Source organism: Hippocampus zosterae, chromosome 2 (genome assembly GCF_025434085.1).
Source record: "Hippocampus zosterae strain Florida chromosome 2, ASM2543408v3, whole genome shotgun sequence".
Lineage (NCBI taxonomy): Eukaryota > Metazoa > Chordata > Actinopteri > Syngnathiformes > Syngnathidae > Hippocampus > Hippocampus zosterae.
Genome location: NC_067452.1, coordinates 36,612,566 through 36,636,139, shown reverse-complemented (window position 1 = coordinate 36,636,139; position 23,574 = coordinate 36,612,566). Strand labels below are relative to the sequence as shown.

The 23,574-nt window shown below is 43.4% G+C and overlaps 2 protein-coding genes across 4 annotated transcripts in view; one reads left to right on the top strand and one right to left on the bottom strand.

Moving 5' to 3' along the window:
• si:dkey-178k16.1 (band 4.1-like protein 1) overlaps nt 1–23,574 on the top strand; it is a 75,548-nt gene that overhangs the window by 39,953 nt on the left and 12,021 nt on the right. The window contains exon 24 of one of the 2 annotated variants that reach the window (XM_052050902.1): nt 800–854. In XM_052050902.1, coding sequence (XP_051906862.1) covers nt 800–805 — 6 coding nt within the window. In that variant the 3' untranslated portion in view covers nt 806–854. Of the gene's footprint in view, nt 1–799; nt 2,340–23,574 lie in introns of those variants that run through there. The other variant, XM_052050911.1, reaches the window with a different exon arrangement.
• cntn3a.1 (contactin 3a, tandem duplicate 1) overlaps nt 4,521–23,574 on the bottom strand; it is an 89,279-nt gene continuing 70,225 nt past the window's right edge. For both annotated transcript variants that reach the window (XM_052050954.1, XM_052050945.1), the window contains exons 12-23: nt 21,708–21,835; nt 16,938–17,113; nt 15,368–15,485; nt 14,280–14,438; nt 14,033–14,182; nt 13,499–13,569; nt 12,953–13,187; nt 10,238–10,353; nt 9,776–9,962; nt 8,471–8,583; nt 7,294–7,462; nt 4,521–5,673 (exon numbers count right to left, since the gene is read on the bottom strand). In XM_052050954.1, the coding sequence (XP_051906914.1) occupies nt 5,582–5,673; nt 7,294–7,462; nt 8,471–8,583; nt 9,776–9,962; nt 10,238–10,353; nt 12,953–13,187; nt 13,499–13,569; nt 14,033–14,182; nt 14,280–14,438; nt 15,368–15,485; nt 16,938–17,113; nt 21,708–21,835 (1,714 nt within the window). In that variant the 3' untranslated portion in view covers nt 4,521–5,581. The remainder of the gene's footprint in view (nt 5,674–7,293; nt 7,463–8,470; nt 8,584–9,775; nt 9,963–10,237; nt 10,354–12,952; nt 13,188–13,498; nt 13,570–14,032; nt 14,183–14,279; nt 14,439–15,367; nt 15,486–16,937; nt 17,114–21,707; nt 21,836–23,574) is intronic.

Below are 23,574 nucleotides of genomic sequence, written 5' to 3'. Positions count from 1 at the left end.
CCGCGAAATAGCAAGGGATCATTAGACCGTAGCATCGAGATTAAGTAATAGTATTTAATTTTGGCGGCCCGGTAGTCCAGTGGTTAGCACGTCGGCTTCACAGTGCAGAGGTACTGGGTTTGATTCCAGCTCCGGCCTCCCTGTGTGGAGTTTGCATGTTCTCCCCGGGCCTGCGTGGGTTTTCTCCGGGTACTCCGGTTTCCTCCCACATTCCAAAAATATGCATGGCAGGCTGATTGAACACTCTAAATTGTCCCTAGGTGTGAGTGTGAGTGCGAATGGTTGTTCGTTTCTGTGTGCCCTGCGATTGGTTGGCAACCGATTCAGGGTGTCCCCCGCCTACTGCCCGGAGACAGCTGGGATAGGCTCCAGCACCCCCCGCGACCCTAGTGAGGATCAAGCGGTTAGGAAGATGAATGAATGAATGAATGAATATTTAATTTTGCTCGGAAGTCACTTGCAACCCATTTCTCATTTTCCACCTGGAAGAAGCTGGGAAGATTTCAATGCCATCTTGTGGTGGTCTATCTGAAGCTCACGATGAAACTAAAATTTGGGCTTCGAACACATAGCACAGAAATCGAGCTTCGTAACTGTGACAAATCATTTTTGGCGCATTCGTACATGAAGTAACCACAACACTAAAACAGCATGAGGCATCTAACAGGCCATGACCGACTTACCACGGCAATAAATGATCTGCTCTTGTCTTAAGTAGAAGCCAGTTTAGTTATTTTGAAATAACAGAGTGAGAAAACTTTGCTTTAAAACGACACCTGTCTTCTGTTTTCGTCTACAGTCTTGATTTCCTGGGATGAGAAGCTGTGACTTTATCGCTCCAGCTGACAGCACCCCCCCCCCCCCACCCCCTTTCCCGGAAACCGAACTCCTTTTTTAAATCTAATTTTGCTTTTCTTATTTCTGTTGAAAGAGATTTGCATTCTTGTGACAGAATGCTTGAAGGTGATGTTGCAAAGAGAACAAAAAAAGAATGGTGGTTAACTTTCCCGAGGGGGGAAAACAATTCAACAAGGTTCCATTTGAAGCTTCAAATGGATTCGATTCATTTTTGGGCCATGATGGAGCCCTTGTCCAACTCTGTCATTTTACACAAGAGACTAGGAGATGTATGTAGTAGTAGAGAACCTTGTTCGCAAAGCCCTGCTGTGTATGTTTCTTCATTAGTAATGCATTTAATAACTTCCACGACTACTGAAATGGACATATAGTTCATGTCCTATCCGCGTTGCACTGATTGAGGAGCTTAGAGTTGAATCGAAAAGAACAACATCGCCCTCTGGTGGTGTATTTAAGGCCCAACACCTAATTCGAGTTTTGGGTTGTATTGTAGAAGTAGCGTGTCTGAATGTAACTAACTTGCAACTTGTTGACGGATTGTACATTTCAACAATTTCTGCCTTTGGGTCTAGAAATCAGGAGTTACGAAGGTACTTCCTCTTCCCATACGGTAGCAGTTCAGCATGTTTCAGAAGCGCCAGGTTGCTTCCCGTCTTTCCCCAGCCTAAGGAGCTCAACTGCATATTTGTGTAGTGAGTAGATTAAGATCATCACCGGGCTTCTGTACCAGTATTTGAGCTCATACTCGCATGGCAATATCTTTGCATTATTGGGCTTCAATTGAGTAATGCATTTAAACCAACAGATGCAGATTGCAGATTATGACAGAAGCAGCAAAGGTCAAATGAATCGCAATGCAAATAAGAGTCGTGTCGTCTTTTAAAGAGGAAATTTAACTTCCTGACGGGAAATGAAAAGTGCTCACCCAAATAAGGTGCAGATTTACCCAGGGTACATAATCCTAAAACCCAGTGATTGCTGAGATAATAAACTCTATACAGGCTTTTTTTTTCCCCCACATTTGACCTTGCCCAGTATATTTTTTCATTGAATACGCATACACTTCTTTTCCCCTCCAGAATGAAAAATAACACTACTCTCTGTTGCAGTTCCGGCTTTTATTTCTGCTTCATTCATTTCATCAAGATTGTTGCAATTGATCCCGCAATGTGCATCACTCCGATTAGAAATTATTTTGACCGTGTGGTCGTGCAATGTGCCACTTATCAATTAAATGAGATGCGATTTGTAAATTTTTTTTTTGGTATCAAACTAGAAATGTAATTACTCAAGTGCCAGAGTGTTGACAAGGCCTCGGGACTTGTGTCCTCATACCCAGAACTTGTGCAAAGGTTTGTATCATGTGACCGATAACAGTTGTGATAATTTTTTTTCCTTTCTTTTGTCAAGAGGTATGAAACATTCCCATGTGGTGTAGCTCCGTTGTGTGTCGTGAACGGAATGGAAGATGGACCAAAAACCATGTACCTTGTAGTTAGTGGATCTGGCCAAGTCCAGTGAAGTTGTTGCCGTGGTCTCGATGGACAGTAGAGGGAACGTAAAGAAAGAGAGCCTTACATCATCAACACAGTGCACGCGAGCTTGTCACCTTCCCGTCAATCACATTGGATCATTCTGTACACGTGACAGAAACGTGCTTGTCCTACCTGGGAGCACCTGCAGATGCTGTGGACCTTTGGACTTTGGGACCCTCTGCACTCCTTCTTCCTCTGCAGCTTCATCTCTACTGCAGTGCTTGTCCGTCAAGTCGTGCCCGTGTCTTTGCTGTACATTGTACTTGCATTCCTCTCAAACAAATAAACAAGACAAGAACTTGACTTCCCTTTGCCTTACTGCCTGTATTTAGAGCACGTGTCAAAATCAAGCCCCCCCCCCCCCCCCCCCCCCCCACCACCATAGCATTTTATATGGTCTGTGGAAGCTTGCTGTAATTTTTCCATGACTCCAGTTAAAGACTGGCTTCTCCTAGGCTGAATGTCAAGGGAACGAGTGGAGCCGCTTTCATTGGCCAGAAGGTTAAGTCGGCTGTGTTCGCTCCCACCATGGCGCAAATGCCCCTTTGTGCCTACTTTTGTCTAAAAAAAAAAAAATAATAATAAAAAATACCAAAAGGAAGAGGGCACGAAAATAGGCCACATATAGACAGACTAACTTGTTGGTTCTCACATTTACTCTGTCTTTGAGATAGAACGGAACCAACGCTGCCTGCGCCTTCGTCAGGAAGAAAAATTATATTCTACTGCAAAGTCATGTACAGACTGTGAAATTGGCTGATAGAACTCATCATTAACTTTCCATTCTTAGTGTTTAAGCGGAATAATTTATGATGTTGTCGAGTTTATGTTGTGCACAATAAAATGTGAATTGAAAACATGAATGAACAAATTTAACTTTATCGATTAACAACCATTTTTAGTTCGGGGCTAATGTGGTCCTAGTTAAAAAAAAATATTCATCTGGAGCTCTGGAAAGCACAATCCACTTGTGTAATTTTCATTTTTAACGTTATCAAATGTGTTCGCGTTCATACAAAACATGAGCAGTTATATTTGCCTTTGTCCTCACCCCTGATTGTAACCAGCATTTTGCTGTACCCTTACACCCCCATCTATTATTCATTTATGTGAGTTCACAGTTGTAATGGGCAGCCTGAGGACAACATGAATTACAGTGTGGCCTCTTTTACACAGCAAGGGTGGGGAACATTTTTGTGAGGGGGCCATGTGATTTTGTTGCCTTTTCCTTTGAAGGCTTTGTGCTTAATCAAAATAAGACATTTGAAGACATCTGCTTTCAATTTGGGAAAACAATACGCCCTAAATTGTCTTGTTGGGTCCCCTCCCCCTCGATCACGAAACAATAATAACCAACATCGGTTAATGAACACTAATCGGGGCGGGGGCGGTTTTTCAAAACATTTTAATGCAAAATGAAATTGCATCTGATTATTAATTTTGAGTATTTAGGTTGGTGGGGAAAGGCAAATAAATTGACATTCCTGATCATGTGAATGCATCACTCCAAGCCCTATGTGAAAATATTACAGACTGAAAACAATACTGGGGGGGGGGGGGGGGGGATGGGGGGGGCCCGGTAGCCCACTGGTTCGCGCGTTGACTTCACGGTGCAGAGGTACCGGGTTCAATTCCAGGTCCGGCCTCCCTGTGTGGAGTTTGTATGTTCTCCCGTGCCTGCGTGGGTTTTCTCCGGGTACTCCGGTTTCCTCCCACGTTCCAAAAAACATGCATGGCAGGCTGATTGAACACTCTAAATTGTCTCTAGGCGTGAGTGTGAGTGCGGATGGTTGTTTGTTTCAGTGTGCCCTGCGATTGGCTGGCAACTGGTTCAGGGTGTCCTCCGCCTTCTGCTCTAAGACAGCTGGGATTGGCTGCAGCATGCCCCGTGACCCTTGTGAGCATAAAGCCGATCAGAAAATTGATGGAAGGATGGATGGATGGATGGATCTCTCTCTCTCTCTCTCCTAAAATGATTGTACATAAATGGAGACGTCGCACAGCGGGCGTTTTCTATCGTGAAGTTCCTGTTCAGACAAAACAGTTGAAGGTCTTCAGCACAGTTTTAGCTGTGGAAAGACCATCGGAAAGTGTCAATATGACCGTCATTAGTTAAGAGGAAGGGACTGAGCAGGAAATCGGCATCATGTTTATTAAAAGCTTGTTCAACCATCTGGACTCTCCAGCAGTTTTGCCAATCCCAATCTGAATAACGGCAAATGACAAAGAATCCATACTGAGTAAGCAACCCAGAAAGGTTGGCCTCTCGTCATTAAAGACGGGAGAAAACGTGTTTGAGCCCACGTTGCCCCAAAGTACATACAACACGCAATACGACAAGGAGAAACAAATGAGGAGCATAAATGAACGGAACTGCTGAAGAACAATAACACGGTTCCTAATTAGAAGACTTTTAAGGCTCAATTGGGACCTGAGGATTCCATACATCGAGTGCACAACTCTCAGCGTGCCGTCACTGCACTTGGTGAGGAGGGGACATGGAGGAAGGAGGTAAGACATCGATTCACCAGCGCTCGCACCATCATCAGGTTTGGCCTTGTCTTGTCTATGAATCACAACTTTGGTTCCGGTCTGTTTTAATGGCTGCTGGGATGCAGCCTGAAAAACATCGATAATATCCAAGTTAAGTCACAGAAGTCCCAAATAGGAGTTTGTCAAAGGGCAATGGGCTACCTTGTTTCGCCCAGCATGGGAATCTATTCATTTTTTTTTATGTCTTCCAAAACTCAGTTTAAATGGAGCAAGAGGAATTTTATCGTTAAGCGCGCTTCACAAGAATGTCACTCGTTTAAATTTTTTTTGTCTAAAAAGTTCTTCTTGTCCCCACATTCCAGAATGCAAATCCAGGAAAAGTCTCACGAGTACACAACTTCCAATACATGACACTATCCATATATTAGAAGCGAGGAAAGAACATAAAACATCCAAAAAAGGCTGAAGGTCAATTCCTGTCACATAAGTGGGCCAGTTTGTTTCAATGACTCCTTCAAGGATGAAGCGCGTTCTTCACAAGTTGATCTTTCGCAGCTAGGAGAGGACAAAAGACGCAGTTGGGTGGGAAGCAGGTGAAAACAAGAGGCGAGGCTCCCGGGGGGCTTCTCGTCTTTCACCGTGCCAGCTCACTGTCTGGATGTTAGGCCGCGGCGTTGACTTCCTGCAAACATCGGTCATAGCACGGTCCTGGCTGTGATGATGACAGCGGCGAGGTTGGCCACAGGAAGTGATGAAGACACTGAGGCGGCTCCCGCGGCGATGAAGTCTTCAAAACACAAACACATGCATCAAATAAGAATTAACCCCAGAGCTGTATCGAAGCTGTTTAAAGATTACGATCCTCAATGTTTGTTGGTTCGGGTTTATGTCAAACTGAGAGATGCTTCCATTGGTTTGCCCCTTTCGTGTAAAGACATAAAATGTTCGAAATGTTTGATATAATATTTTTGATATATCGATGTTGTATTGTTTGATATATCAGAGTTGTGTATGTTCTCAACTCAACACAAATTATTCATTCATTCATTCATTCATTTTCCAAGCCGCTTGATCCTCACTAGGGTCGCGGGGGGTGCTGGAGCCTATCCCAGCTGTCTTCGGGCAGTAGGCGGGGGACACCCTGAATCGGTTGCCAGCCAATCGCAGAAACGAACAACCATTCGCACTAGGGACAATTTAGAGTGTTCAATCAGCCTGCCACGCATATTTTTGGAATGTGGGAGGAAACCGGAGCACCCGGAGAAAACCCACACAGGCCCGGGGAGAACATGCAAACTCCACACAGGGAGGCCGGAGCTGGAATCGAACCCGGTACCTCCGCACTGTGAAGCCGACGTGCTAACCACTGGACTACCGGGCCGCCCTCAACACAAATTAATTATTTATAATTATGCTTGAATATGACATTGTTCCAAAATGAACCGTCTTAACTTCCGGTGGACATTTACCAAGGTGACCCCTTCTTTGGCATTCGACTCAGCATGACTTAGATTTGTTCTTGGTTTTACTGCTTGGTGCTTTCCACCGCCTTTATTACCGATTCGTCTTACTGTTTATTGTGTATGTTAAATCGCTCCATGTACAGCACTTTGTATGCAGCGATGGCTGTTTGAAAGTGCTCTATAAATACTCTTGACTTGACTTGATTTGTTGAAGCATACTACGCGTATGTCCCTGACAGATGGAACTGAGTATGATCATCTTTGTGAAGGCCGATCATTTATTGATTCCTTCAATCCGGCACTTATAGTGGCTCTTGTTTAATGGTGTATCAAAATGCATCCACGGGGATGTGCTACTCGAGCCACTAGGTGGCACTAGTGTATCAAGCATCATTTTAGAGATGCCAGACGTTTTGTGTAACAGTTGCAAAACAAAAACAAAAAAGTAAAGTAGAGCACATTATTTACACAGAGTCCTTCGATGTATACTCTTGCGAATAATGTTTGTGTTGCCTCCGGAACTGTACATGGATACATTTGATTTGCTGCTCTCCTATAATCTTTAGAAAGGTTTTTTTTTTCTCTTTAAATTGGACGTCTTAGGTTCTCTGCAAATACGAAATAACTGATTTTGAGGAGGCGGGGGATCAATAGCGTATCCATATTTGCAGTGAAATCAAAAGCCTTCTCTGTGTAACACTTCTAAAGGGGTCTTGTGATGTATAGTTTGGAATCAATAAATAATTTAAAAAATTACGCCCATGTCAGTTTTTGGTCAAGGGCAACACTCACTGCAAAATTCATTGACATGCACTTAACATTTGTACTTACACGACACATTCAATTCTCATTTTACGAGTTATGATTTAATGTGAATCAGCAACAGCGACGAGAAATGATCTGTCTGCACGTTTCATGTGTCATGTATTGGCAGAATGACCAACCTGCTATTTTGGGGATTCTAATCTGGCGACTGCTGATGCCCTCCCCGCCTTCACTGAAAGGTTTGATCTGGATAACGTAGTCCTCGTTGACGGGCAGTGACAATTCTAAGGACGTGGTGTTGGTCTCCACCACGCTGGGACGGCTGTGTTTGTCCTGGCTGTACATCACCTACGGAATGAACACAATTTCATCTTGCTTCCTGCACAACGAAAAACATAGGGACAGATGACAAGGCTATGGTGAAGGTCACTGGACAACTCATTGGGGACCCTTGAACAATATAATGCCGTTTTTCCCAAACTTTTCAGTCAAGGCAGACAACTCAAAAAAAAGTATACAAACTGAAATAATGATAATTTAGTCTGTTTACCGTATTTTGCACCCGATAAGGCACCTCGGAGTATAAGGCGCACCTGCAACGAATGGTCTATTTTAAAACAGTTTTCATCTATACTAATACTAATACTGTGCACCCTGCACAGTATTATAAGGCACATAGAAGCTCCAATAGTGGCTGCAGTTGCGTAATGCATCCACTAGATGGAGCTACGCTAAAGGGAATACAATCCAATGAGTTTTCTTTATATTGCACTTTTACAACCGCTGTAGCGGTAACAAAGAACTTCACAGTACATTTAAAATACTAAGTCCAAAAAAAAATCTGAATATCGATCCAGATAGAAGGCGCATCGGATTATAAGGACGCACCGTCGGCTTTTGAGAAAATTGAATGGTTTTAATTGCGCCTTATAGTGCGGAAAACACGGTTCCCACAAATTCACATCGTGGGAAATCTGGGCCTTGTTAGTTGAACACAATACTGTACTATGACGAACACTACTACGAACTACTGTACCTATTCGGTACAGTACTTTGTACTCTTTCTGAAACTTCTTCAGCCATCCAGTGGACATATAAGATTTTATATTGAAAGATTTAAATAAATATGTGTACTGCTGTCGTCTTTATCGCAAATCTGTAAAGTATAATTACTGTACCTATTTTAAACATGCTGGTACCCACAAAAAAATCCTAGGTCGAGATCAAACCGTCCTTCGCATTTTTTCACTTATTGCAGTTAGATCCCGGTCCTCATTAACCGCAATAAGTGAGCGAACACTGTCATGTTGAGTTTCTTCTCTGGTTGTTTAAAGTGCAAGGCTTTACACTCATTACCTTATAACCCGTCACTTCAGACTCGTTGTCAAGAGCGTGGACTTGGTCCCAGTGCAGGATGACCTTGGAATTGGAAGTGTTCCACATGATTTTGACGGGGGCCTGACTGGGCGCTAGAGTGGGAGGGAGAAAGTCGGAGAGGGGAGGAGAAGAGGCGGCGGCGAGGGGATAAAAACAACAAGGCAAGCCAGTCGATAAACATTAAAGTCAAGAACCAACTTGGCATGAAGGATATTTCTCATTAACAGTTGAACAGTGACGCAGGTGGTGTGGAAGTAGAAGAAGGCTGTTTGCTTGCGAGAGGGAGGAGGTGAGGACACACCTTGCTTAACAGATTTCAAAAGCGTCACATTTATCATTTGGTCTTGTTGACAAAAATAAAAACACACATCATCATCCAAATATCCAGCCCAAATGTAAAGTCGAAGCTAAACAGCTGTTGGACGCATCCGTCTTATGAAAAACGGCCCAGTTGCCATGCAGTCATTTTGTGACATGCGAAATCGTGTCAAAACAACGTGCACAGTGCGGCCCGACACTGACTGCCAGATCCTCTTCAAGCATAATTTGCATTATGGAGGAGACGGTCCATTAAATTAGCGACATAATGAACTGACAAAACGAACCAGAAGTTGGGGGGGATGATTTTCACTTCGACGAGCCGCAGGACGAATACTGTCACACAGGCGGTCGTAGGGAGTTCAAAAGGGGTATCGCCAATCAATTGGGGAACAAGATTAATGTTGTTTTGCTCATCATACACACATTGAAAGTTAAATAACACCTCTAACCTCTGAAGTGAATTTTATTTTATTTTCCCTTGCTATTTCACTGATCTTCACGGTCTATTTGGGATTTGATCAGACTTCGAAGGCTGACTTTCATTAATAAGGGCATTTAGAAGTGTTGAGGGGCAGACTATGTTTGTTTCAAATTCCCAACTGACTCGTATTGGTCTAAAGTACTGTGTTTTACTCTGGGAAGGAAATATTTATCTTGTGTTGTCTGTCATCTAAAATAACAATGTCATACACAACCCATAAAAAGGTTTCAGTCATAAAAAGGTTTTTTCTACTCCCTATATAAAACATAACATGCCTTGGATGGGCAAGGGTGGGGGGGGGGACAACACACACACACACACACACACACACACACACACACACACACACACACACACACGCACACACACACATACACTTTCACACACACACACATACACACGAACACACACACACACATACACGCACACACCCACCAATGGGGACCATGTTACGCCAGCTACGTTATAAAAGGATTTCTTACGAGGTTTCTTGGTGGTGACATTGACAATGCTGCTCTGTGGACCCACTCCAGCGCTGTTATAAGCCCGCAGAGATATCAAATAGGTACTGCTGCCCTCCAGATCCCTGATGCGCACGGACGTCTTATTCCCCACCGTCCTAATCACACTGGCTGCCTCTTGCTTCTCCTTTACCCCCCAGTACTGCAACTAAAAAAACAGAACCAAAAAAAAAAAAACCCACAGCACAACAAAAAGTACACGTTATTGCCCCGCATCTGTAACCCCACATATTGACAGTCTATCGAATGAAGTATACTGATGGAGTGTATCCGGATAAAATAAAGGATGTTGTCCTCACTTATATACCAATGCATAAATTCTGCATGGCGAATGAGTGTCAACTTAAAAGCGAGAAAAAGCTACAAGATGTACATTGTTTTTTGTGATACAATTGCTATTGAGTGGGCATGTGCTGGTTTGACCTCATAGCCAAGGATGCGTCTGCGGTTGTTGCTCCAGGCGAGAGGCTTCCAGGTGACCTCCACCGCAGATGCGGAGATGCTCTTCGCCCTCAGCCTCCCTGGTGCTCGGCTGGGCTCTGAAATGTACACAAGGCGGTCCAAACGTATACTTGCTTCACACCATTTTTAAAAGCCACATTATCATTATTATTATTATTATTAACAATAATATTATTATGATTATAGTCCAGTGGTTAGCACGTGGGCTTCACAGTGCCGAGGTACCGGGTTCGATTCCAGCTCCGGCCTCCCTGTGTGGAGTTTGCATGTTCTCCCCGGGCCTGCGTGGGTTTTCTCCGGGTGCTCCGGTTTCCTCCCACATTCCAAAATTATGCATGGCAGGCTGATTGAACACTCTAAATTGTCCCTAGCTGTGAGTGTGAGCGTGGATGGTTGTTCGTCTATGTGTGCCCTGCGATTGGCTAGCAACCGATTCAGGGTGTCCCCCGCCTACTGCCCGGAGACGGCTGGGATGGGCTATAGCACCCCCCGCGATCCTAGTGAGGATCAAGCGGTACAGAAGATGAATGAATGAATGAATGAATATTATGATTATTAGCAGTAGCAGTAGCATTAGCTGTAGCGATAACCTTATTATTTATACCCCAAAATAAAATAGAACACATTTAGTGGTTACTACGACATTGAAAATTGAACAGGCACTGTGACAAGTGAATGTTCTCTCACTTGGGTAGTTTGCATAAAAGCAGCTTGAGGAAACTAAAGAGAAACTTTTTTTTTTTTAATGCTACGCTAACTTCAAAGATGTACAAAGATGACCCGGACCAAGCTGGAGAGACTAGTCTCCCAGCTGGCCTGGCAATGCCTTGGGATTCCCGGGGAAGAGCCGGAACAAGTGGCTGAGGAGAGGAACAACTGGGCTTCCCTACTAAAGGTGTTGGCCCCGTGAACCGACTCCAGATAAGCGGTCAAAGATGGATGGATGGATGGATGGATGGATGGAGAGCGGGGAGGGAGGTGTTATGGTAGAATTTGGAATGGGAGGAGCTGGAAATGACAAAAGCACCCCTCGTCTCCCTACCACTTTGCACCTTGAGCTTGGTCCAATGCTCAGCTCCTTGGGGTGCAAATGCGCAGTGGCACAATCGAATCTGGTGCGTATTGAATATTTTTAGTGCGCATGCGTGCGTACCTGCACACCACATTTTTGCACCCCTGCCAATAGGTGAAAATGCACAATAGAGAAACGAAACCAAAAAACTTTCAAAAGTGTGTTTTCATGTTTAGATGTGTTTACATCATGTGGAATGGTGAAAACTGCATTTAAAACACCTTGTAAATGTATTTGAATGAATTTCTTTCACACAAGATCAGGTGGGATAAGCCTCAGCTCCCTGAAAAGGATGTATGGTACGGGTGAACGATATTGTGTTATCATATCGCTACCTTGATATGAACATTTTGTTCCTATCACACAGCCCTAATACACGGTATCTATAAAGTGGATGGATTTAAAGATGTTTATCAACAAAAAGAGAGAGAACAAGAGTACAGCAGCAACAACGATATCAGAACACATTTTGTGTGTCTTCTTCGTGGAAGCCGCAGCTGTTTTATGTTCTCTGAAGCGAGGCTCACTGTCACACACCACGTACCACTAGTTTGATGCTACATACTGCATAGCCGTGTGTGTGAGTGTGTTATATTTGTGTGTGTGAATTGTATTTGTATATTTGTATTGTGTTGAATTATATATATATATATATATATAGGCGGCCCGGTAGTCCAGTGGTTAGCACGTTGGCTTCACAGTGCAGAGGTACTGGGTTCGATTCCAGCTCCGGCCTCCCTGTGTGGAGTTTGCATGTTCTCCCCGGGCCTGCGTGGGTTTTCTCCGGGTGCTCCGGTTTCCTCCCACATTCCAAAAACATGCGTGGCAGGCTGATTGAACACTCTAAATTGTCCCTAGGTGTGAGTGTGAGTGCGAATGGTTGTTTGTTTCTGTGTGCCCTGCGATTGGCTGGCAACCGATTCAGGGTGTCCCCCGCCTACTGCCCGAAGACAGCTGAGATAGGCTCCAGCACCCCCCGCGACCCTAGTGAGGATCAAGCGGCTCGGAAGATGAATGAATGAATGAATGAATGAATATATATATATATATATATATATATATATATATATATATATATATATATATATATATATATATATATATATATATATATATATAAGGGCGGCCCGGCAGTCCAGTGGTTAGCACGTCGGCTTCACAGTGCAGAGGTACCGGGTTCGATTCCAGCTCCGGCCTCCCTGTGTGGAGTTTGCATGTTCTCCCCGGGCCTGCGTGGGTTTTCTCCGGGTGCTCCGGTTTCCTCCCACATTCCAAAGACATGCGTGGCAGGCTGATTGAACACTCTAAATTGTCCCTAGGTGTGAGTGTGAGTGCGAATGGTTGTTCGTTTCTGTGTGCCCTGCGATTGGCTGGCAACCGATTCAGGGTGTCCCCCGCCTACTGCCCGAAGACAGCTGGGATAGGCTCCAGCACCCCCCGCGACCCTAGTGAGGATCAAGCGGTTTGGAAGATGAATGAATGAATATATATATATATATATATATATATATATATATATATATGTACACACACACACACACACACTCACACACATATATCAATTTAAAATTTTTTTTTCGTTTTTCTACACTCATTGTACACACCTTCCTCCGCTGAGTAGATGGTCGCCACTGGACTAAAAGGCCCTTCTCCATTGTTGTTGTAAACCCCGACTTTGATTTGATAAGATGAATAAGGGGGGATGCTCTCATTCTTGAAGACGTATCTGGAAGCGTCAGGGGATGTGACAGCAGCCTGCATCCAGCCCTGCGTGCCCAGTGGGCGGAAAGCCACAACGTAGCCAAAACCGGGGCCGCTCTGCAGCTCCTCTGGAACGGGCTAGGGAAGGATAAGATGACTCACAGGGATGACTCAAGAACGTGATCTTTAAAGTTATTAATACCAAATGAAATATGGAGGAATACGGCTGAGGGTGATGCTGAAATTGCAAGTACTTATCATCCTGCATAAGTAGCTTTATACCGAGGAGGGAAAAAAAAAAGCAGGGACTATTCCAACAGGCCTTGAGCGTTAATCTTTATGTTGCAGTTCACAGAAAAAATGTTTAAAAGAAATGGCAGGATGTGCAGAAACATATTTGAGGAAAACATAAAATTGTCCACTCAAAAAAAAAAAAAGACTCGATTTACCTCCCAAGTAATGACCAGTTCTGAACGTCCCCCTCCACCTCCATTTACTCTTGCCGGAGTTACCCTAGGAACTAAAATTATATGAGCAGAGAGGGTGAATTAGATGCCCCGTACAGCTCAATCAATCAATCAATCAATCAATCAATCAATATTCTCCATAAACTCTACTCAATGTAATCTTTTCATTCATAGAGCCACAGTGAGGTATTTCTAATTTCAAACAGAAATGTCATGAATGTCCTACATGTGAAATTCACACAATAGCCATGTGAAATTTCAAATCATTCATCTATCGTCACTTGACATTTTCCTCTTCACAACTGCGAGTGAAGCCGCCGGATGTGCCTGACATCAATGGCGGTGAACTTTTAAATCGTCAGCGGGAGCAAAGTGGCTCAAGAGAGTTCTTGCGGGATATGTGATGCTGAACTGAATACGTTTTCTCTTGCTTTTAACCCGCGTAGCCACGAGATAAACTTACTGTCGGCGCTGTTAGGAGAAATTGATTGCGTATCAATAAGTTGCCCTACGTACGCGTGTCCTTGGTGCGGGCCTTTCGAGAAGCTTTGCTGGGTTCGCCTGTTCCAATGCTGTTGGTTGCTAATACTCTGAACTCGTATTCCACCCAGGGATTCAAGTCAATGACAGTAGCTGACAGCTGCTTTCCCCCGAGCAGCTCAGGAACTAAGAGACATTACATCAAATTACCTTTCATCAAAACCCTGAAGGATCGGCCCCCGGGCTGTTTTTTAAAAAAATCATTTGCGTAGAAGCAACCCACCAGTGGTAACGGCTTGCCACCCGAGGGAAAAAGGTGACCTGGCCTGGATGGTATAGCTGAGAATGGGGCTGTGGTTGTCCGTCCCGGGTCCCCAGGTCAAAAGTGTTGTGGTCTCTGTCATCTCAGTCACTTGACAGTCCACGGGGGGGCCCGGAGGACCTAGACGGAACGGTGCAAAATTATTTTCCAAAGTGGTAATGTGACAAAGTGGAGTGTATTTCTTATCAAGCATTACATTGTATTGTTTCATTAAATAGTTGCTTCATATATGTTGTTGTAATGAGGAAAACACACACACACACACACACTTTTCAGAAAAATAATTGCGATAAGCGTCAGCGGAGTGACTAAATTATCAGGACAACGTCCCTAAGTCAGCCAAAGCTCACTTGTACTGCCCACACACTTGCACAGCAAACTAAAAACTGTACATAGTTTCCTTTTTTAATTCATTATTATAATAATTTTTTTTAAATATTGACTTTAGGAAGACTGCAAAGGCCGATCAGAGACTGTGAATGAGCTGGCGGTGGCCCGCTGGCGGTACTTTGCCGAAGTCCTACAGGGACGATGACAGAAATAATTGTGTCATCGTGTCTTTTTCCATGTCAGTGGTTTCCGGTACATGAATCAGTTCTAACCCAGGAATGTGCGATTCAGGCTGTGCCGAGTAAGTTAAGCATGAACAATAATATATCACACGTACATTTTTTTTAAACTATAACTTTTAAAATTAAACTTAGATGGCAGAAAATACTCAAGAGAGTGCGCTCCCCCCTTTGCCACTGTTAATTATATTCATCTTTATTCTAAGAAGCAATTATATTCCTACAGAGCTCTTATCAATTGTACACTAATCGCCTTGTTTGAACAAAAGGGGAAAAAAAGCCTTTGCGGAAAAGAGGAAGAAAATCAATTCAAATTCAAATGCAAAACACAGCTACAGTATTTTAGTTAAATATGAGCATGCCGAGCAAAATGTCTCACGGCTCTCCCGCACGGTGGGATTCAAATATTTTCTCTTTCATGTATAAGACTGTGTGTGCTTCTAAATTTGAAACAATATTTGCACATGGATCTTATCTTACCTCTGACCACGACATCAGTGGCAATGGACACACTGTCCACCTTGGTCTGGACCGCACATGTGTACTTCCCAGCATGCCTTAGCTGAATATTGCGGATCATTATGTCCCCGGCGGAGCGCTGTCAAAACATTTCGGGTTAATTAATTTTTTCGCTTTTTGTTTTTTTGGTATTGAAGTCATGTGGGAGATATTCTGGTCGTGAAATCGCTGGCTTAACCTCAGACACACCGTGTGATCGGTTTGCTGTAATTGAGGTTTTTGGAGGGGATTTTTTTTCTCTCTCAGATTCGTCTATTTAACGCGACGATCTTTTACTGCACAAATACGGTTCATTGCCAAACTTACAAACCATCAGGCTAGGTTATATCTTAAATTCAGGAAACAAAAATCTATTTCTGACATATTGCATTTACTTTTTAAAAGAAACAAATAATTAACAACAATCCATCGATCCACACCAGTCTTCGCTCCGGATTATCCCAGATGACCTCAAAGTGAGAGTCGAAACAAACTTATGAACAAATTAGTTTTCAATGAACCATGGATATATATTTTTAAATAAAGAGAGGCATTTCTACAAAATGTATTTATTTCTCTGATTGTAAAAACAGTTGCACCAATGGTTGTTGCAGTATTTTAAAGAGGAAAAATAGCGCTCGACGATATTGCAGTTCATAACAACAACATACACAGATTATAGAGTGAAATCCAAATGAAAAGATGTAATATGATATACTGCTGCGTGCAGTCCCGCATTAAGGCAGCAGGCAGTCCCATTAGCAGCGGGGTGTCAACGCATACAGGCCATTCATTGACGGTGTGCCTTATACCCCGAAGCGCCTTATAGCGCGGAAAATACGGTATATTGCACAAGGATGATCATATACGGCATGTTCTGTTTATTACAAGTGGGGGCATTTTGCAGCAGCGTTTAATAAAACATCCTGAAAAATAGACAACATTGTCCAAGTGGTGTCAGGAGGAGGGAGGTGGTGGGGGGGGGGGCACAAGGGTTTAAATGAACTGTAAGGGCAGCACAGATTATGAGGCGACCATCAGCCAAGATCATGAAGAAAAATAAATAAATGAATAAATCAAGATGGAACGATAAAGCACCTCATAACCGCTTATCTTCTTTCGGACGCAAACATTGTAATGGATGATCAAGCCTGATGCTTGGCTGCACGCTGCATCATGAATTAAATGGTTGTTACTCTTGCCGATGGAGGCGGCATGATTACCAGCTGAACAGGCAACCCACAGAGCCCTAAACACTTATCTGTATGTTTATAATAAGCAAACAATGAAGACATTGCTCCCCGATGTATGAGATAATTTCATCTGTAAACTGATAAGAGATGGAATTAGTACATCTTTTTTATAATGACGACCAGCTCTCTCAAGAGGCACTTTAAACTCCAGTTAAGTGTGCAGTCAAAAGATATTTGTCTGCAGTTGAGAGCTCCACCCTCACCATTTACGTACGCGAGTGATTTTTGTTGTTGTTTTTAGTACAGTATGCGGCTGTTGTATTATGTTACTTTCACAGACACAAAGGACAAAGACTTACCCCCCCAACTCTTTCAAAATAAGCCCCGGCGCTGCCAAAGTGGATGAGCTGTTCATTGAAAAACCATGTGAACTTGAGATCCAGCGAGGGGTCATGATACACCTGGCAGGGCAGCACGATGCTCTCCCCAACCGTCACGTCCAGATGACCAGCGGGGCTTGTAATCACAGTTGGTTCTGGGAACATGGAGCGCTGGTTCAGAAAAATACAAAAACAAATATCCATCCGAGGCGGCCCGGTAGTCCAGTGGTTAGCACGTCGGCTTCACAGTGCAGGGGTGCCGGGTTCGATTCCAGCTCCGGCCTCCCTGTGTGGAGTTTGCATGTTCTCCCCGGGCCTGCGTGGGTTTTCTCCGGGTGCTCCGGTTTCCTCCCACATTCCAAAAATATGCATGGCAGGCTGATTGAATACTCTAAATTGTCCCTAGGTGTGAGTGTGACCACGGATTGTTGTTCGTCTGTGTGTGCCCTGCGATTGGCTGGCAACCGATTCAGGGTGTCCCCCGCCTACTGCCCGGAGACAGCTGGGATAGGCTCCAGCACCCCCCGCGACCCTAGTGAGGATCAAGCGGTTAGGAAGATGAATGAATGAATGAATGAATGAATGAATATCTATCCATCCATCCATCCATCCATTATCTGAACCGCTTATCCTCGCGAGGGTTGCGGGTGTGCTGGAGCCTATTCCAGCTTTCTTTGGGCAGTAGGTGGGGTATATCCTGAACCAGTAGGTGCCGGAATCGAACCCTCTGCACTGTGACGCTGAAGTGCTAACCAGCCTACCACCGTGCCGCCACTAAAAAATAAGTTTTTTCCTCTTCCCCATTCATGGTTCTCACACTTTTTTTGCATACATTTTTCAAGCGTGGACATAAATTGTCCCTGTCAGATGAGTACTCATCCTCTCCACAAACATTTATTGGTAACTGTAATTGAAAAAAAAAAGGCACTTTTTTTTTTCTTTTAGTCCTGGCCCAGATATCGAGACAACTCGGAATAAATTCTATTTGGTCTGCCGGGGAGCAAATATTGTACCTCTTATATGAGTTGCATAAATTAAGGCACATTCTTTTATGTCATGATACCGCTGCGGCGGCAAAGAAGAAAAATAAACTTTACCTGCATTGCAATTTAAGTCTGTGTCAACACTTTTTTGGCTTTTTGTGTTTGCGCTTCATTTTTTGTTATTTACTCCACCAGCATCCTCTTTATTCCGTCTCATACGGGCTTCTCGTCTAACTGCACCGAGGCGATAATACAGCGAAGGGTGAGAGTCCGGTGAGCAGTGAATTATACATGCATGTCATAAGTATCTAATAGACAGAGGAGCCAATGCAGCATGTCAGGGGGAGTAAAGGTCTATATTCAGCTCTGTCAAAACAATGCAAGTTGTTTATCCGGTAGCGGCTAAGGAGAACTGGCTGGTGGTGGCGGTGCATTCTAGGTGAGTCCGGGCAAAGTTTCAGCACTAGATGCAAAACGAGAGAAACTTTCTGCCCCTGATAGCAGAGCTGTCACGCTCGTTTCTTGTTATGACTGCGGGAGAAAATCACAAATTGGCTTCCTCATTCACCACGTACAGTATTGCTCTGCACACCATAATCCTCATTCGGTACAGTTGTGTTGTTATAGCTCTGAAGCGACTTGTTTTTTTTTTTTTTTTTTACAACCTACATTTTAATATTTGCATCGGAATTAGCATAGAAATTGCTGCAAATTTTGTGGTTATGCCTCAGTATGCTCATACTGATCAAGTAGAGCCTAAATGCTATGTCTGCAGTTTAATTTCTCATTTGGGAGGAACACAAAGCATGACGTGAACGCTAGATGGAAGAACAATTTAGACTCTGGAAAGCAAGGTATAAAACAAGTCCGGTAGGTATATGCTAGGAGGATTGAACTCAGGAGCCAGAAAGAAATTTTAACAATATGTTGCATTCGCCCACACGAGTGTAAATACTGCATTCTGATTAATAATGGCAGATGAAGTAAGGCGCAAAATTCACTCATTTTTTAAATCCAGTTCAGGGGCAGCCATTTTGCCACTTGCTGTCGACTGAAACGGTCGCTCAAGGTTTAGATAACGATCTGAGAACGGGTCGATTTTGCGGCTTAATTGTCATTCTACATACAGTGGGACTTCTACTTACGGAATTAATTAATTGGTCCTGGAAGAAATTTCTTAACTCAAACATTTTGTAAGGAGAGACGTGTTTTCCATGTAAATGCCCTAATCCGTTCCATGTCCCCCAAAAATTCACATATAAATGTTTCCTAAAGCATAAAAATGCATCAAAATATGTAACAAATACATGTAACAAATAGATTGTTGCACAATAAATGAGAGTTGTGCATCATATAAAAAAACATAGAATAAAGAATAAAAATTATGGTCATTTGACTTTTACTTGAGTCCTCATCGTTGCGCTCTTTAGTTCATGTTCTCTTTCAGAAGTGGTTTTTGCTTGCCGTTTTGTAAAGAACTGATCCAAGGACGTTTGCTTTTGTCAGATTTTAACAATCCTTTGAAAACGTCCAAGGTAAACATAAGCATCGTGAGCGATTGCCCGACGAGTGAACATTTTTTCTGGGTGATTCACATTTATGTAAAACTATGGAAACACAGATCACAGATTTATTTATCAATCTACACACATAGACTCATACGGTAGAGGTCTCTCTTAGCAAATGGGATGCCATGAAGGTGCTAGGTAATAGCCAATGGCAGAGCAGCTATAATTTTGTTGCGTTCAGGAAACTCGGAGCTGCAACTAGCAGGCCATACTGTATTTTTAGCTTTCGTATCTTCTTTCGTAACAAGAGGCAATATTTTCCTGTTGAGGTATTTGGTAACTTCCATCCATCCATCCATCCATCCATCAGCTACCGCTTATCCGGGGCCGGGTCGCGGGGGCAACAGCTTTAGCAGGGAAGCCCAGACTTCCCTCTCCCTAGCTACTTCTTCCAGCTCTCCCCGGGGGATCCCGAGTCGTTCCCAGGCAAGCTGGGTGACATAGTCTCTCCAGCGTGTCCTGGGTCTTCCTCGGAGTCTCCTCCCGGTGGGACATGACCGGAACACCTCACCGGGGAGGCGCTCAGGAGGCATCCGAATCAGATGCCCAAGCCACCTCATCTGGCTCCTCTCGATGTGGAGGAGAAGCGTCTCGACTCTAAGCCCCTCCCGGATGACTGAGCTTCTCACCTTATCTCTAAGGGAGAGCCCGGACACCATGCGGAGAAAACTCATTTCAGCCGCTTGTATCCAACTATCCCGGATACAAGCGGCTATTTGGTAACTTGAAAATTTCTAATGAAGAGACGTTCATAAATAGAGGTACCACTGTATGTAATATTAATCAGTCTACAACGTTAAGACTACCATGGCCGCAGAGAACACATTTTTTTAGCTGACTTCCCCTTTAACTGAATGTCAAAATTTCCACTCAAACGGATGAAACGGTCTGAAACCAGCAGCTACCTCCCTCTCTCTAAAGCAGAGGCCTGGTAATACACCATGAAATATTTATTAAACACTGCTCTGGCTGATCATTGAAAAAGGCCAACAAAATAAGTGATTCCAGTCGCTGTAGTTCTTTTTCAGGAATAGACGTGAACAGAGACACAGACCACGTTAAAGCAATACTGTAACTTGACAGCCTCACCCAATCAGTCATTGGCCTCAGTTTTAACGCAGAAAGACAAATGCTTAATTACAAGCTTATAATATTCTCCAACTATAAACTCTTATAGTGGGTTATTTTGTTAAGCCAATTTCTACATGTCAAGAAAGGAAGTGGAGGGTAGAAGGAATAGTTGGGCTTCTGTGCAAACATATTTGCAATTCAAAGTAGATTCGAAGAGGAATCACCAAAGGGCACTCTAATAGAGCACTGTTGTCAACTCGGCTCTTTAAAATGACCCAGAGATCTTACTGTGTGGCAGAGGAGTGTTATTTAGAAGGTGTTTTGAAAAAAAAGCCATTGTCTTGGAAAAAAAAAACAATTCAACATCAAGGCATATAGATGCAATCAGCCTTTAGCTCGCTTGCTGCCTTTGTCCATCAACTAACTGGACCGTATATAATTTATTTAAGAGGCCATAGTGGACATGGGCCCCTTGGCTGAAGTGTGTGATTTTGGTGTGATTTAAAACCCAACAAATGGTTGATGCTCAAGAAAGTCTAGATTTTATTTATTTTTAACCGTACTGGAACGGTTTGATCATTTTAATGGTACGTCACTGATATGCTGCTTATGCTGCTGATATGATGCTTAGCCGCAGTTTTATTGATGTTTTTCAACATCAATACCAGTACGCAACGAAAGCAAATAGTCACTTTGAATCAGACTGAAAAGTCGACCTTAGCATTTTGTGACTATGAACTGCTGCAATGTGACCGTTCCAGTGTGCTGGCCAAAAAGAGAAGTAACGGAAAGGATGTTCAGTTTTTAATGAGATCAGTTTAGATTTGTGGGCTCGTATAAGTGTTAACTGTAATTATGACTTTCCACCAGTATTAACATAGCTTGGTGATACAGATGATGACGTACAAACCGTCAGTTTGTAGGTACTTCCAGACCGTCGAAAGCTGACGACCAACACATGTAAAAGTGTAGTCCGACATTGTTTATGCATTTTTACCATTCATTGAGATCTAATATCATGTTAATGTTTCAAGTGACGGAAGATGAATCTCGGCAATCCAGCCATCCAATTTCTATCGCACTTAACTGGACTGGAAAGATGAATCGAACAAAACACAAGTTCTTACCTTTCACCAAAAGGCTCCCGCTGCTGCTAGCGACACCAAACTGGTTTCTGGCGACGCATGTGTACAGACCGGCATCCATTTTTGAAACATTGGATATCCGAAGGCTTCCGTTATCCAACACGGTAACTCTGTGGGAAATAATACACACACACACACACAGACCCGTACGATTTACTGTCCAGCAACTTTACAAGGCGTTTCTCAATCAGACAGTTGACAACATCGGTTTTGCTTGAAGGAAATGAAACTAAAATGTAGTCCTGCTTGCGGTTAACGTGCAAACGAACGAGCCCGCTATCCTCAAGCATTTTAAAATTGAGCCCGGAGTTTATCTCAGCCAATTTTAATTGGCTCCCTGTGCTGCAGCGTGACATAAGCAGGACCTCGGCTACAAGTTGTTACAGTTTGATTTCGCTGCACTGACTCGATTAGAACAGTGCACTTTATGGCAAGATCTACACATACCGTGCAACTGTACTTAAATTGCTAATCTGGACAATTTTGCTCCCTCAGTCATATTTACACGAACCGAGGCCAAATGTGTGAACTCACCCTGTTTTGCGGTATGATAATCACAAATTAAACTTGTTGCAGTCCAAAAGTTCCACTGTATACTTGTATTATATATCTCACTCTACCGTTACGCATAAAAATAAGTTGTCGAGCTTTATCGTATAGTCTCATGTATAAACATTTCCCCCAGTAAAATTCACTCAATTACGGTGTTTATTGTGTTGCTCTTGCATTTATGAATATTAACGAGCGAAAGTGGAGAAAAACACATCCGAGACAAAAGATAAAGATCGGCCTTTCGCCAGTTACTGAAATTGATTCGATTATTCTTCATAAATGTCAGTAAAATCTCAGCAGGAAGAAAGTCGACCCGCTCGGCTGCGCCACAATAAAGGAAGGTTGAGCCTCGACAACAGATTGTCCCGGCATGCGACAACAACAAAGATTCTCATTTCAACCGTCGCCGTCATCAGTCAAGCCTGACAGATTTCATCTGACGCTGAGAGTGCGCTCGTGCCGCTTTACCTGTCAATGCGCTAGCTGCGGTGAAATATAACCTGATTTGACAGATGAAAAGTCAGCAAGGTAGGTAGCCCTTGCGCGGTGTCGTACAGATGCTACCATTTCCAAGAGTTGAAGAACAGTCTGATGTCACAGAAAGTCCTCACAAATTCAAAGGTGTGTCAGTTTATCTCTGGCTTACGACAGCCCCACGCTTGGAAATCGCAATGACTCAATTTAAAGCGCTACTTTCTCGCTTGTTTTAAACATTAAGCACGTGACCGTACAGACTTGCACGTCTGTCAAGAGTACCACAAATACCATTGTACATCTTTGTCATTTTGTTCACATGGTGACAAAAAAAAAAAAAATTAAATACATAAAATAAATAGTTTTTGCAACGTGGGAGGAAACTGAAGTACCCGGAGAAAACCCACGCAGGCACGGGGAGAACATGTACACTCCAGACAGAAAGTCCGGAAAAAAAAATAATATATATATATATATATATAGAGAGAGAAATTGAGAGGGAGAGAAAGAGAGTTTGCATGTTCTCCCCATGCCCGTGTGGGTTTTCTCCTGGTACTCCGTTTTTCTCCCGCATTCCAAAATCATGCATGACAGACTGATTGATCACTCAAAATTGTCCCTCGGTGTTAGTGTGAGCACAGATTATTGTTTGTCTCTGTGTGCCCTGCGATTGGCTGGCAACACGTTCAGGGTGTCCCCCGCCTACTGCCCGAAGACGGTTGGGATGTGCTGCAACACCCACCGCAACCCAAAGCGGATCGGAAAATGGATGGATGGATGGATGTTTTTCCTGTGATGCTGTATCCCGAATTGCTACTTCTGT